Source organism: Durio zibethinus, chromosome 12 (assembly GCF_047325235.1).
Source record: "Durio zibethinus cultivar Kanyao isolate XHJ-2024 chromosome 12, ASM4732523v1, whole genome shotgun sequence".
Taxonomy (NCBI): Eukaryota; Viridiplantae; Streptophyta; class Magnoliopsida; order Malvales; family Malvaceae; genus Durio; species Durio zibethinus.
The window spans coordinates 1,498,188-1,512,600 of NC_143173.1; the positions used below are offsets into that span (position 1 = coordinate 1,498,188).

Consider the following 14,413-nt stretch of genomic DNA (forward strand, 5'->3'; position numbering starts at 1 on the left):
GTCATAAATTGAGAAAATGATGCTAATGAACGGTGACTAAAATTATATTAAAAATTAATAAAAAATAATAATTGTGTTAACTACTAAAGATAAATTAAAATTTTTGCAAAACTAAACGTTTGAAATCACATACATAAAGTATTTTAACTTCATTTTTATATAAAACCTGTGTTGTATTTGAATTAATATTTTTTTCAACAATTTGCTTAATTTTAGCCAAACATATATAGCAAAATTTGATTTAACAAAAAAAAAAAAAGAAAAATACTATAGCAAAAAAAAAAAAAAGGAAAAGGAGTCTTAACTTCTCTAAATTTTATGTTATTTTATATTTTTTGCTAAATTTTTCATTTTTTATTTCATTTTTTCCCTCTTTTCTAAGACCTAAAGAGTTAATTGGCTGGCCGTGGGACTTACTCCGTAGACTTGGTTGGCTTGATCTCCTTGTCAAGTTCTTTTTATGTTTTTTCTACACGTCGAATTTCATTCATATATATGAATGCTTTTTGTGGAAAATTCAAGTTGGAAATTTAAATTGGAGGTCTTCGAAGAAATTTCGTAGCGCTTGATGTGGTGGAAAACATTTTTCTTTAACTTTATATATTATGTGTTGGTAGCAATGACCAGTATGCAACCATGAAAGTGGTTACAATTTCCTTGTTTGTATTTCTTCTTGTCATCGCAGCCACTGTTATTAGCTTTTGTGATGGGAATTCCAATGTCCTTTGCATTGAAAGTGAGGTGCAAGCCCTTTTGAATTTCAAGCAAGACCTTATTGATCAATCAAACAGGCTATCTTCTTGGGTTGAAGGTGAGGATTGCTGTGAGTGGGTTGGTGTTTTCTGCAATAACTTGACTGGCCATGTCAAAGAGCTGCACTTGGGTCTTCTTTCAAAAGGACCTGATGCGGATGAGCCGGTTGCTGAATGGAATGCTTACCTTCGGTCAAAGCTAGGAGGCAAAATAAATCCTTCTTTGATCGAGTTGAAGCATATCAGTTTCCTAGACTTGAGCAACAACGACTTTGGAAGCCTGACAATTCCCGAATTCATTGGTTCGATGAAGAGCTTGACATATCTTAACCTTTCTCTGGCAAATTTCCAAGGACAAATTCCCCATAGTATTGGAAATCTCTCAAAATTGCTTTATCTTGATCTTGGACACAATCCCCTATTTAAAGCTAAAGCTCTTCAATGGGTTTCTGGTCTTTCGTCTCTGCAGTACCTTGATTTGAGTGAAGTAGATCTTCGTAAAGCAACTGATTGGCTGCAATCAACGCAAAAACTTCCTTCTTTGGTGGAGTTACACTTGTCAAGATGCTCTCTAAATAATGATCCATCTCCAATCAGTGTTAATTACACATCTCTTGCTGTTCTGGATCTTTCCAGAAACACGTTGTCTTCGGTGCCTACGTGGATATTCAGTCTTTTTAGTCTCGTGTCCATTGATCTTAGCTCTAATGGAGTTGAAGGTGTGATTCCCAATGGTTTTCAAAACATGTCTTCTCTCAAATTTCTTGATCTTAGTAGGAATGCCTTCTCTTCATCGACACTCAGCTGGTTGTCTAATTTAAACCGACTTCAATTCCTTGGTCTTAGCAGTGCCGGCCTGCAAGGTAATTTTTCAAGTGCCATTGGAAACTTAAGCTCTCTTACTCATCTTGATGTTTCACATAACCAGCTTGAAATTATAGAACCTAAATGTTTGGAGAGTCTTTGCACTATGAGGGAGATGGATTTGTCATATAATGGAATTGATAATGAGGTATCAGAAATCATAGAGAGTTTGTCTAGATGTAGTTTGGATCGATTAGAGTCATTAAATATTGCATCTAACAAACTTTCTGGCCATTTACCTGATCAACTTGGCCAATTTAAAAATTTGGCATACCTTTCCCTTTCTAGAAACTCCATTTCTGGTCCCATTCCATTCTCAATAGGGAAGTTGTCATCATTGAAAGTTCTTGATGTTTCATACAATCGAATGAATGCAACTCTTCCTCAAAGTTTAGGACAACTTGGGAATTTGGAAGATTTAGACGTTAGCTATAATGTGTTGGAAGGAAATATATCAGAAATGCACTTTTCTAATCTCACGAGATTGAAATTTTTTTGGGCATCTAACAACGTGTTAACGTTTAAACCAAACCCAAGTTGGATTCCTCCTTTTCACTGTAAAAGTATTGGATTGGGTAACTGGCATCTTGGTCCGCAATTCCCTCAGTGGCTACAATTCCAAAAGAACTTGTCTTTTTTAGATATCTCCAGTGCTGAAATTTCAGGTGTCATTCCCACTTGGTTTTGGAACCTTTCGACTCAATTTGAATATCTAAACCTTTCCCATAACCAACTAGGCGGGGAGATTTCATATTTATTGATGAGTTCGATGGTTGACTTGAGATCCAACCAATTCACAGGTCCATTGCCACGGGCATCCTCTGATTTGGAGTTTTTATTTTTGTCTAAGAATCTAATTTCAGGATCCTTATCTAATTTTCTTTGTAATTTCCCACCAACTAAACTAGAAACTTTGAGCATTCTTGACATTGAATCAAATCATCTGTCAGGTGCAATTCCAGATTGTTGGGTAAATTTGCAAAGGTTGCGAGTCTTAAATTTAGGAAACAACAATCTAACTGGGACAATTCCTATATCCTTGGGATCTATGCTTCTTATTGAGTTATTAAACCTTCGTAACAATAACCTAGTTGGAGAAGTACCATCCACATTGGATAACTTATCTGATATGCTTATTCTTGATCTTAGTGAAAACCATTTGACGGGAAGTATTCCAGCATGGATTGGAGACGAGCTTTCAAAACTCGTGGTTCTAAACCTCCGGACAAATAACTTTCAAGCCTATATTCCTGATCGAATATGTTTTCTTAATTCTCTTCAGGTCTTGGATCTTGGTTATAACAACATTTCAGGAGCTATTCCAAAATGTTTTAGTAACTTAAGTGCCATGGCCACAAAACCCTCCGACCAACACCTGAGTTACTGGGCTTTCGAATTACTCTTTGATAACCTGTTTTATTTGGATGCATTATTGGTGACAAGAGGAAGAGAGGATGAATACAGTACCACACTTAGACTTGTTACTAGCATAGACCTTTCAGTTAATAGTCTCACAGGAGAGATCCCCAAAGAACTTGGAAATCTTATGGGGCTGCGGTCATTAAATTTGTCAAAGAATCTCCTAATAGGAAAGATACCAGAGAACATTGGCAATATGGAGGTGTTGGAATCTTTTGACTTGTCAATGAACCGACTCCATGGTGAAATCCCTTCAAGTTTCTCCAATTTGAATTTCTTGAATCACTTGAACTTGTCCTACAACAACTTGACGGGACAAATTCCATCGGGCACCCAGCTCCAAAGCTTTGACAGGTCTTCTTACATTGGCAATCATCTTTGTGGACCTCCAGTCACTAAAAATTGCAGCGGAAATGGCGAAACGCCTGATTTTACAAATGGAGGTAGCAGTGGAGGAAAGAAAAGATCTAAGGTGAATTGGCTTTATGTGAGCATAGTGCTTGGATTTGTGATGGGTTTTTGGGGAGTTGTGGCTCCCCTGTTTTTCATCAGGTCTTGGAGGTTTGCTTATTATCAAAAACTGGAGCAAATTGGTGATAAGTTATACGTGTTTTGGGCTACTATTGGTATGTAATTATTTGTATTGGCAACTCATTTCGGTGTGTTTGGTAATGTAATAACTTGATTTGCATATTCTTTACTTAATCCATGTATTCGGATTCAGAAGTGGTATTACATGTTGTAATTTATTGAAATAAAATAAATTATGTTAATGTATTTGACTCATGTATGTTTGAATTTAATTCAATATGAGTTGAAGATACAATTTTTTATAAGTCATTTAATTTGAAATATTTATTATTCTAGTCTTATTTATGATTTTGGTTTTTTATTCAGAAGTAAAATTTCAAAAACTACAAATTTTTATAAATCCAAAGGAATTGAAAGCTTTTATTGTAACTATATAAAAATTGTAGAGTTTACGGGAAAAAAAAAAAAGTATTCGGAAATGGGCCGGATTTAACCAGCCCGTTTTTGTCAATTCACTCCACCCTACAAACCCATTAATGAATCAAGCCTAATAGTCTTTTTACCCTATTTTATGTATTTTTTTAATTCTATTTATCAAAAATTTGAAAATAATAATAAATATAAAAATATAAAAGGAAAAAAAATTAAAAAATTAAACGCAAATCTAAATCATCATAAAAAATTTTGGTCGTATTTTTCTTTTAAATCTAAATCATCATAAAAAAATTTAGTCGCATTTTTCTTTCTCTTTTTCTAAAAGTTTTGAAAAATGTTTATGATTTAAAATATATTAAAAAAATCTTAGATTTGATCAAATAATTTATAAATTTGAAAATAAAAAATAAAAGTACACATCATAGCAAAAAAAGCCAACAGCAAAAAACGTGACCATAATAAATTAAATATTTTTTATTTTTGATATATTTATAAGATTTAATTTGTACACTACAAGGATTTTGATTTTTAGTATAATTTTTTTTTTACGTTTAGCGACGTTTATAAACGTCACTAAAAAATTTACAACGTTTGCGAAAAATGCTAGTAAGAATGTCGCCTATGCACACGTCATGAAAAATAAGGATGTTTTTTATAAAACGTCGCTATATTAATAGTGTTTGTATCTGAAAAATTTTATATTTGAAAAATGTCATTATATTAATCGCATTTGTATCTTTGACATGCCGCTAATTTAGTGACGTTTTAATTAAATATTTTTTAATTTTGATAGATTTACATAAGTTAAAATTTTATTTTATTTTTATTAAAAATAATTATAAATAATGGGATCAAATTCTAGTAATGGATAAAAATATATAAAATAATGACCAATGTATATATGAACAATAAAATTTTTGGCCAATAAAATATTAGAGACTAATTAAAGAGTGGCAAATCATCCAATTAAGGCTGGAAGGTTATGCTTATGTAGGGTGTGAATTTGAAGAAAAAAAAATGAAAAAAAAGTAGCACTTGTGTGAAGAGGTAAAACCAACCTATAATGGCACCTAGAAAGTGACCACTGACTTTTTCATCTTATTATCAATTCAAAAAGTTATTATAACATCAATTATGCTAGTTTAAGAAACTTATTTATAACAAATTTTGACATAATTAATAAAAGAAGGATTATATGAAATAACTATTCAATGTAAAAATATATCTTTTTTATTTTGTTAAAATCACACCATAAAATAATATTTTAAAAAATGTTGATTATTTATTTTATATTATATGTTATTATTAGATAGGTAAATTTTTATTTCAACAGCATTTACTTATTAGTGGTACATGAAAAATTAAAATTAACCCTTGTCAATAATATGATTATATTATATAATTTAAATGAAAAGCATATATATATATATAAAGTAATTTTTTTATAAATTCAAAGTCTAATCTAAGTGATTTATACAAATATTTTAAAAAGAACTTCTAATCGGATTAAAATCTAAATTTATGCACTTATAATTCTTTTTTAATTCTCAAATTATAATTTATTTTGTATAAAAAATAAAATTACGACAAATTTAACTATAACCTGACTATATTAATCAAATCTTGTTGATCAATATAAGGTAATTAACATTGTAATCGATCATTCTAAGCATAGTGATTTACAATTTTAATTAGCTAAAAATATAAGGTATAGGCAGGACATAAAAGTGAAACATCATGGGTGATGTAAGAGAATTTTAACTTGATCTGGCCACAATGCCCCGACAAGTATTCCTTTTGACTCAGCTGTTGATTCTACTATTAACGACTAAATAATGATGTTCGACGCTAATAACTTGTTCATATAATTTTACTCTCTTTCCATCGTTTCTTTAATTTGTTCTTTCTTTCTTTCTTTTTTTTAAACTTTTTAAAAATAAATATTTGAATAATATAGCCTTTCCCTCCCTTGCTTGTAATTACTGTATATATAACACTGAGCTTCAAATTTCATTTCCTATGACCAAAACCAAAAGGCAAAATCAAAGAGAATTAATTATAAGATCTAAGAAGAATCGTTTCCATAATAAGAATGACCTGATTTTCATACATGGACTCTTCATTTTTTCAATACCCAAATCTCCAATTGTCTCTTGAATCCTCTTCTTCCTATATTTCTCAAAAAATTTCTCACTAGAATCATTCAATTATCTCCATAACCAAACCCTTTCAATGGAAATGACTCCCGTGTAATCTTCCTTTGGGAGTCCTAAATCAAGCATAGGAAAACACTTTCGATACCACATCCGTTAATAGTTTTAGAAAGGATTATTAAGTGAACTTGAATGCAAATGAAGATGAGACAGGAAAGGAGGTTTAGAATAGAGGAGTTAGGAAGAGGCCATGGGGAAAATAGGCAGCTGAGATAAAGGATTCCATAAGGAATGGTGTTAGGCTTTGGCCTGGAACCTTGGATATAGCTGAGGCTACAGCTAGTGTATGATCAAGCTACACTCGCAATGCGAGGTCCGATGGTGATACTCAGTTTTCCAATGGATACAGTTTATGATTCACTTCAAGAAATGAACTATGGACTTGAAGAAAGTTGTTCACCTACTTTGACAATTGAGAAAAGGTACTCCATGAAGAGCAAAAGATCAGGGAACACGAAGATCAAGAAAGGAGGAAATGGGGAGGGAAAATATCCTGGTGTTTGAGGATTTAGGAGCTGATTATTTGGAGAAGCTTCTAAGTATATCTGAGAGTGCAACTCCTTATTGGTGAATAATTGAGTTCAAACACCAACATTTTTTCTTCTCTTTTTTGTTTCTTCTCCCTTTTCAATTGAGATAGTGGAGGAGGACCAAATTTTTTGTTGGACATCGTCTGTGAATTTGTAAATCTTTGAGATGATGTACAATCAAAGTTTAGTGCTATGCATAATTTTAGCCAACAATAATATTACATACTAGTTGAACATTTCTACAAATTTTCATTCTTCTATATATACATATATATATGATAACAATTTCTAGTTATTTTGAATTCATAGAGTTGTCATCTATATTTATCATATATTAGTAGTAGTTTTATTTTCTTTTTTGCTTAAAAGAACAATTGAAAATAAAGGTCATTGTGCCAATTTGTATTCTCGTTTCTTTTTATTTTTGGGTATAAAAGAAAATATTTTTTCGAATTTATAAGATTTCTGTCCATATTTCAACCACATCCTTATCAGTACAGCCATTCTGTTTTCTTTTCAATCAAGGTTTTTTATTTTCTTTTCGGGAAAGAAGAATATTAACTACTTTTTCCTTGAGCAATATGTGCAATTGCTAAGGCAATTTGGACCCAATTTTGAACTAGATGAAGCTCTAATTGAACTATAACCAATTTGGCTGCAGGCTTACCGAATCACTATCGTAATTGATAACTAAAACTGTTTTTAATGTGGAAGTGAACTCAATCCCCTTAAATCCAAGCCCATGGATGTGTTGTTACCATCATTAGCTTTTCGATGCCGCCTATTGTGCTCAATCAACGGCTTGCATAGTACAAAAGGAGAGAACTGCTATTTACCTCTCAAATTAAAAGTATAAAATCTGATGGACCGACTTCGTATATATATTTATATATATTTATATATTAGTCAAAATTGACCCATCATGTTATAGATTCAAATACAAAATTAGACTAGGATCATATGTAATTAAAATCGTACTACATGTTCGAATATATTACAACATAATACCACTATAATTATTTGTAATTTGAAATTAATTGACCTAAATCCGGATTAACTGACCGTGTTAGCCCACAATATAATTGCAAACACTCTGCACTGGGGAGGAGGGTTTCGGAATGTCTGGGAAGCCCTTGCACCATAAAGGCTCAGCATTTCACCGAATCATACCGAGTTTCATGTGTCAAGGTGGAGATTTCACAAGGGGAAATGGCACTGGTGGTGACTCAATCTATGGCACGAAATTTGCAGATGAGAATTTCATGCTCAAACATACCGGACCTGGTTGTTTGTCAATGGCCAATGCTGGACCAAACACCTATGGTTCCCAATTCTTTACTTGCACTGAGAAGACTCCATGGCCTGATGGAAAGCATGTTGTGTTTGGTAAAGTAGTGGATGGATAAGCGTTGTCAAGGAGATGGAAAAAGCTGGCTCAGACAGTGGGAGAACTTTGCAACCAGTTGTGATCGAAGACTGTGGCCAGCCAAAAGATAATTGGAGAAGCTGGGAATGATGAAGTACTGTATCTTTTTTATGTTTCTACATGGCAATTTGGACTCTATCCACTTTGTTAGTCACTGATAATGTACGTTCCAATAGAAATTTGAGGCATTCCTGAAGGAAAATTTGTTTCAGTGTCATGTTTTATCAGATTATACATTTTTGGTTAGGAGAGGAACTGATCAATTTCATTTATATTGTACTTGGATCACAATTTTATTTCCAACACATGATACTTGAATTATACTAGATCACAATTAACAGAACATAGACAAGGACTCTTATTCATGGGTTAAGCGAATTGAATTGGGTAGGCAATGGAGATGGGGGTGGCCTAAAAGGTTAGTAAAGTTGTTGTTGTAGAGGTTTGGGGGGTTGCTGTGGATTAGTGTTAGGAAAATGGGGTCCAGTCCCATGTAAGTGGTTTTGGACCAAGTAAAGGCCATGGGCCTTGATCTTTTATTTTACACAGAGCCCTAGTTACTTAATAAAAAAGAGGTGGGGTTGTTTTAGGTGTGTGTCGAAAACCAAGTAGAGAAAGAAGAAAAGCCAAGAAAAGCAGAGAGAGAAAAAAGAGAAGGGAGAGTTGGTTGAACGGAAGTCGATCCGTGATCCGATTGAGTTAAAACCTTGTCAGGAGGTTTATGATTCAGAGTTCTACATTCTGAACGGTGAAGATCGGGTTTGAAGCTCTCTAGGAACAAATCCATGGTGTATTTGTTGAGTCACTTATTTGGTGAGATTTCTCCAATTGTTTCTCTAGTTGTTGATTAGCTCTAGTTTTAGCTAGAGAAGAACTTTGTATAACTATTATTTGATAGTGAAGACTTTTCTGGTGGCCCGTGATTTTTCCCTCTACACTAGAGGATTTTCCATGTAAATCTTGGTGTGCTTTATTTTTCCTGCGTATTTGATTATTGATTGTTGTCTATTGCTTCTGTATTGTTGTGATTATTGCTTCAGGCGCAACAAGTGGTATCAGAGCGAGGGTTATTTTGAGACATCGATACAGAAGCAACCAAGGATAGAAGTAAATTCTATTTGAGATCATGGAGGGTGATACAAGTTCTATGATAAAATTGACAGCATCGAATTATTCAATTTGAAAGCCTATGATGGAGGATCATCTATACTGCAAAGATTTGTATGAGCCAGTATTGGGTGATTCGGCTAAACCAGCAGATATGAAAGATGAAAGCTGGAAGAAGCTAGGTAGAAAGACGCTGGCTACAATCAGAAAATGAGTTGATATCAGCGTGTTCCATCATGTAGCGCAGGAGTCAGATGCTCACATTGTTTGAGAAAAATTGGCAACATTGTATGAGAGAAAAACATGTATGAATAAAGTTATGCTTGTTAAAAAAATTGTAACTTTACAGTACAGGGATGGACGATCTGTTACAGAGCACTTGAGTGATTTTCAAGATATATTTAATCGGATGACTACTATGGAGCTTAAGATGGATGATGAAATGAAGGCGTTATTTCTTTTGGGTTCATTGCCACACAGCTGGAATACTCTAGTTGTGACTGTTCTTAATTCAGCTCCTGATTATAAGGTGACATTGGAGATGGTAAAGGACAGTATGCTTAATGAAAAAGGAAGGTGAAAAGATGTAGACCCTAGGAATCAAGCTCTAGTCACAGAGAATAGGGGTAGAAACATCGACAGAGGTCAGGACTCAAAAGGTCGTGGTAAGTCTAAACATAGATCCAAGTCTAGAGGTAAAGTGAAGTGTTTCCATTGTGGTAAGGCGGGTCATATAAAACGAAACTATAAAATCTTGAAGCAAGAGCGAAAAGATGAGAAAGGCAAGAGTTTAGATGATAGCAATGTTGCAACAGTGAATTCAGATAGTGATTCAGTTACTTTGATTTGTACACATGATGATTGCAATCATGTTAGTGATCCCGACATTGAGTGGATAGTTGACATAGGAGCGGCATATCATTGTGTTCTTAAGAGAGATTTGTTTACAACTTACAAAGCAGGAGACTTTGGTTGTACTAAGATGGGAAACAAGAGTGTGTCACAGATTGTTGGAATTGGTGATATTATTGTACAAACTAGTACAGGCTGCATGTTGACTTTGAGGGATGTCAGACACATTCCAGATATAAGAATGAACTTGCTTGCTATTAATGTCTTTGATAAAGAGGGATATGAAAGCCGACAAAAGAATGGACAATGGAAGCTTCTCAAAGGATCTATGGTAGTTGTAAAGGAAAAACTATGCTGCACAATGTATAAGACATGGATGCAATTGAACGGTAACCAGGTAAATACCGTTGAAAATGATGCTTCAGTAAATTTGTGGCATAGGAGGCTGGCACACATGAGTGAAAAAGGGTTACAGGCTTTGGCAAGGCACTCTCTCATTCCCTTGACCAAAGGTATGTCTCTCGATTCATGTGATTATTGTTTGTTTGGTAAGCATCATAGAGTTTCTTTTCGTAAAAGTTCTCAGAGAAAAGAAAATAGATTGGAATTAATTTATTCTGACGTATGTGGTCCCATTGAGGTTGAGTCATTAGGTGGTAGCAGATATTTTGTTACTTTTATTGATGATGCTTCACGTAAGACTTAGGTGTATATGTTGAAATACAAAAGTCAGGTACTGCGATATTTTCAAAAATTTTATGTCATGGTTGAAAGGATGACAGGGTTACCCTTGAAGTGTATTCGAACTGATAATGGTGGGGAATACATATCTAAAGGCTTTGAAGAGTATTGCTCAAAGCATGGGATCAGGCATGAGAGGACAGAACCTGCAACACCGCAGCATAATGGTATAGCTGAAAGAATGAATCGCACCATTGTGGAAAAAGTCAGATGTATGTTGAAGATGGCAAAATTACCAAAGTCATTCTGGGGTGAAGCAGTCAACACAGCTTGTTATTTACTTAATAGGTCACCATCAGTTCCTTTGGGCTTTGACATTCCAGAAAGAGTGTGGACAGGGAAAGATACTTCATACTCTCACTTGAAAGTTTTTTGGTGTAAAGCATTCATGCATGTGCCGAAAGAGCAGAGATCAAAGCTTGACAGTAAAGCTACACAGTGTGTGTTTGTAGGATATGGTAATGAGGAATTTGGCTACAGGGTATGGAATCTAGTAAAGAGAAAGACAGTCAGAAGCAGGGATGTGGTCTTTCATGAAAAAAAAACCATAGCAGACTTTGAGAAAAATGAGAAGACTACACAGGTTACTGTTGAGTGTGATGTTTCAACACCGACAGGGATTCCATAGGAAAGAATCACAGATGGTGAAAATGAGCAAGAAATAGAACTTGGGGATATGAATGAGCCAGCTACAGTTAGTGATGAGCCAGATGCTATTAGTTTTGAGTAGGGGGAGCAATCCTCTCTACTTGAGAGTATTGAGCAGGGAGAGCTACCTTCAGCATCAAGTGATGTAGAGTCTCAACCCAGGAGATCTACTAGAGAGTGCAGGCCATCTACTAGGTATCCAAGTTCAGATTTTATTTTAGTTACCAGTGAAGGGGAGCCAGAAAGCTTTCAAGATGTACAGGCTACTCCGGATAGAGAGCACTGGTTAAAAGTAATGAAAGAAGAGATAGAGTTATTACGAAAGAATGGTACTTATGATCTTGTTAAACTTCCAACAAGGAAGAGGCCATTAAAGAATAAATGGGTGTTCAAATTGAAAAAAAATGGTGACAAACTAGTGAGGTACAAAGCTCGATTGGTAGTAAAAGGTTTTTCTCAGAAACCAGGCATCGATTTTGATGAGATTTTTGCTCCAGTTGTAAAAATGAGTTCTATTCGAGTAGTACTGGGATTGGCAGCTAGTTTGAATCTTGAACTTGAGCAACTTGATGTTAAAACTACATTTTTGCATGGTGATTTACAGGAGGACATTTATATGAATCAGCCTGAGGGTTTTGAAGTGAAAGGGAAAGAGCACTTAGTTTGCAAATTGAAGAAAAACTTGTATGGCTTGAAACAAGCTCCGCGACAGTGGTACAAGAAGTTTGATTCTTTTATAGTGAGTCATAGCTATAAAAGAACAGCAGCGAATTCTTGTGTGTATGTTAAACAATTTCCTAATGGTAACTTCATTATCCTAGTATTATATGTTGATGATATGTTGATTGTAGGACAAGATGCTAATATGGTTTACAGGTTGAAAGAATAATTGTCTAAGTCCTTTGATATGAAGGATTTAGGTCAAGTAAAGTAGATTCTTGGTATGGATATTATTCGGGATAGGAGAGCTGGAAAGCTGTGGTTGTCACAGGAAAAGTATGTTGAACGAGTGCTTGGTAGATTCAACATGCAATATGCTAAATCAGTTAGCAGTTCACTTGCCAACCATTTTCATCTAAGTAAAAAATCTTGTCCAGTGTCTAAGAAAGAGCAACTAGCTATGTCTAGTATTCCTTATTCTTCTGCAGTCGGTTCTTTAATGTATCTTATGGTTTGTACAAGGCTTGACATTGCTCATGCAGTTAGTGTAGTGAGCAGATTTCTTTCTAATCCAGGAAAGGTTCACTGGGAAGCAGTGAAATGGATTTTTAGATATTTGAGGGATACCTAAAAAATGTGCTTGACTTATGGAGTTTCACAACCAGTTCTAGAAAGGTTTACTGATGCTAACATGGCAAGCGATCTTGATGGTAGAAAATCTACTTCAGGGTATTTGTTCACTTTTGCAAGAGGAGCTGTATCTTGGTAATCTAAGTTACAGAAGTGTGTTGTTTTGTCAACTACAGAGGCTGAGTATATTGCAGCAACCGAAGCATGTAAAGAAATGCTTTGGATGAAACGTTTTCTTCTTGAATTGGAGTTGAATCAGAAAGAGTATGTGGTATTTTGTGATAGTCAGAGTACTTTAGATTTGAGTAAGAATACCATGTACCATGCTAGAACAAAGCATATTGATGTTAGATATCATTGGTTACGTTCAGTGATTGAAGAACAGCAGATGCTATTGAAGAAAGTCCATACTGATAAGAATGTAGCAGATATGTTGACTAAGATACTTTCCAGGGAAAAGCTTGAGCTTTGCAGTAACTTGGTTAGAATGAGTTCCCTGGCCAAGGTAAGTTCCAAATGAAACTGCTATGGTGATGAATCTCCTCCTAATAGGGCTGGAGGGGGAGATTGTTAGGAAAATGGGGTTTAGTCCCATGTAAGTGGTTTTGGACCAAGTAAAGGCCATGGGCCTTGATCTTTTATTTTACACAGAGCCCTAGCTACTTAATAAAAAAGAGGTGGGGTTGTTTTAGGTATGTGTCGAAAACCAAGCAGAGAAAGAAGAAAAACCAGGAAAAATAGAGAGAGAAAAAAGAGAAGGGAGAGTTAGTTGAACGAAAGTCAATCCGTGGTCCGATTGAGTTAGAACCTTGTCAGGAGGTTTATGATTCAGAGTTCTACATTCTGAACGGTGAAGATCGGGTTTGAAGCTCTCTAGGAACAAATCCAGTGTGTATTTATTGAGTCACTTATTTGGTGAGATTTCTTCAATTGTTTCTCTAGTTGTTGATTAGCTCTAGTTTTAGCTAGAGAAGAACTTTGTATAACTATTATTTGATAGTGAAGACTTTTCTGGTGGCCCGTAATTTTTTTCCTCTACACTGGAGGGTTTTTCACGTAAATTTTGGTGTGCTTTATTTTTCCTGCGTATTTGATTATTGATTGTTGTCTATTGCTACTATATTGTTGTGATTATTGCTTCAGGCGCAACAATTAGAATAGCTGAGATGGGTTTTAGAAGGTGGTGAAGGGAAAAAAAATAGATGGGTTTTTGTTCAAAAATGAAGAAAAGAAAGGATTTTGGCAATTGGTGATGGGTTTAAGAGAGTATGATGAAACCATGGTGAGGAAGAATAGAGGTAGAAGATATTTGCGCGGAGGAGGGAGAAGAGGAAGACTATTTTGTTTAGGCCCGTCAAGATTCTAATAATAACCCATTTGCTTTGTGGTATTAAGGCAAAACTCAACTAGCCCAACATTTTTATATTTAATATATATATATATCACCTGGAGTTTTTAAATTATACAAACTGAATTTATATAACATTTAATACGAAATAATAAAAACATAATTACTTAAATTAATATGGTTCAATTATGTAAATTTGTTTATAAAATTTAAAAAAAAAAAAAAAACTCATCAAAATAATAAAAAATTATTATATT

At 34.4% G+C, this 14,413-nt stretch overlaps 1 protein-coding gene and 2 pseudogenes across 1 annotated transcript; all 3 read left to right on the top strand.

The window, feature by feature from the left end:
* The first annotated feature begins 636 nt into the window (after positions 1 to 636).
* On the top strand, positions 637 to 3,804 carry LOC111286957 (receptor-like protein EIX2). The gene has a single exon (XM_089768944.1). The coding sequence runs from the start codon at positions 637 to 639 to the stop codon at positions 3,667 to 3,669; it is 3,033 nt and encodes a 1,010-aa protein (XP_089625070.1). The 3' UTR covers positions 3,670 to 3,804.
* Positions 3,805 to 6,037: 2,233 nt separating this feature from the next.
* Positions 6,038 to 6,949, top strand: LOC149515520 (ethylene-response factor C3-like; annotated as a pseudogene).
* An 877-nt stretch (positions 6,950 to 7,826) lies between these two features.
* Positions 7,827 to 8,260, top strand: LOC149515521 (peptidyl-prolyl cis-trans isomerase 1-like; annotated as a pseudogene).
* Positions 8,261 to 14,413: the final 6,153 nt, after the last annotated feature.

What these genes read in the sequence shown, in the direction of transcription:
- LOC111286957 (XM_089768944.1), top strand. Translation starts at nt 637, where the DNA reads ATGAAAGTGGTTACAATTTCCTTGTTTGTATTTCTTCTTGTCATCGCA.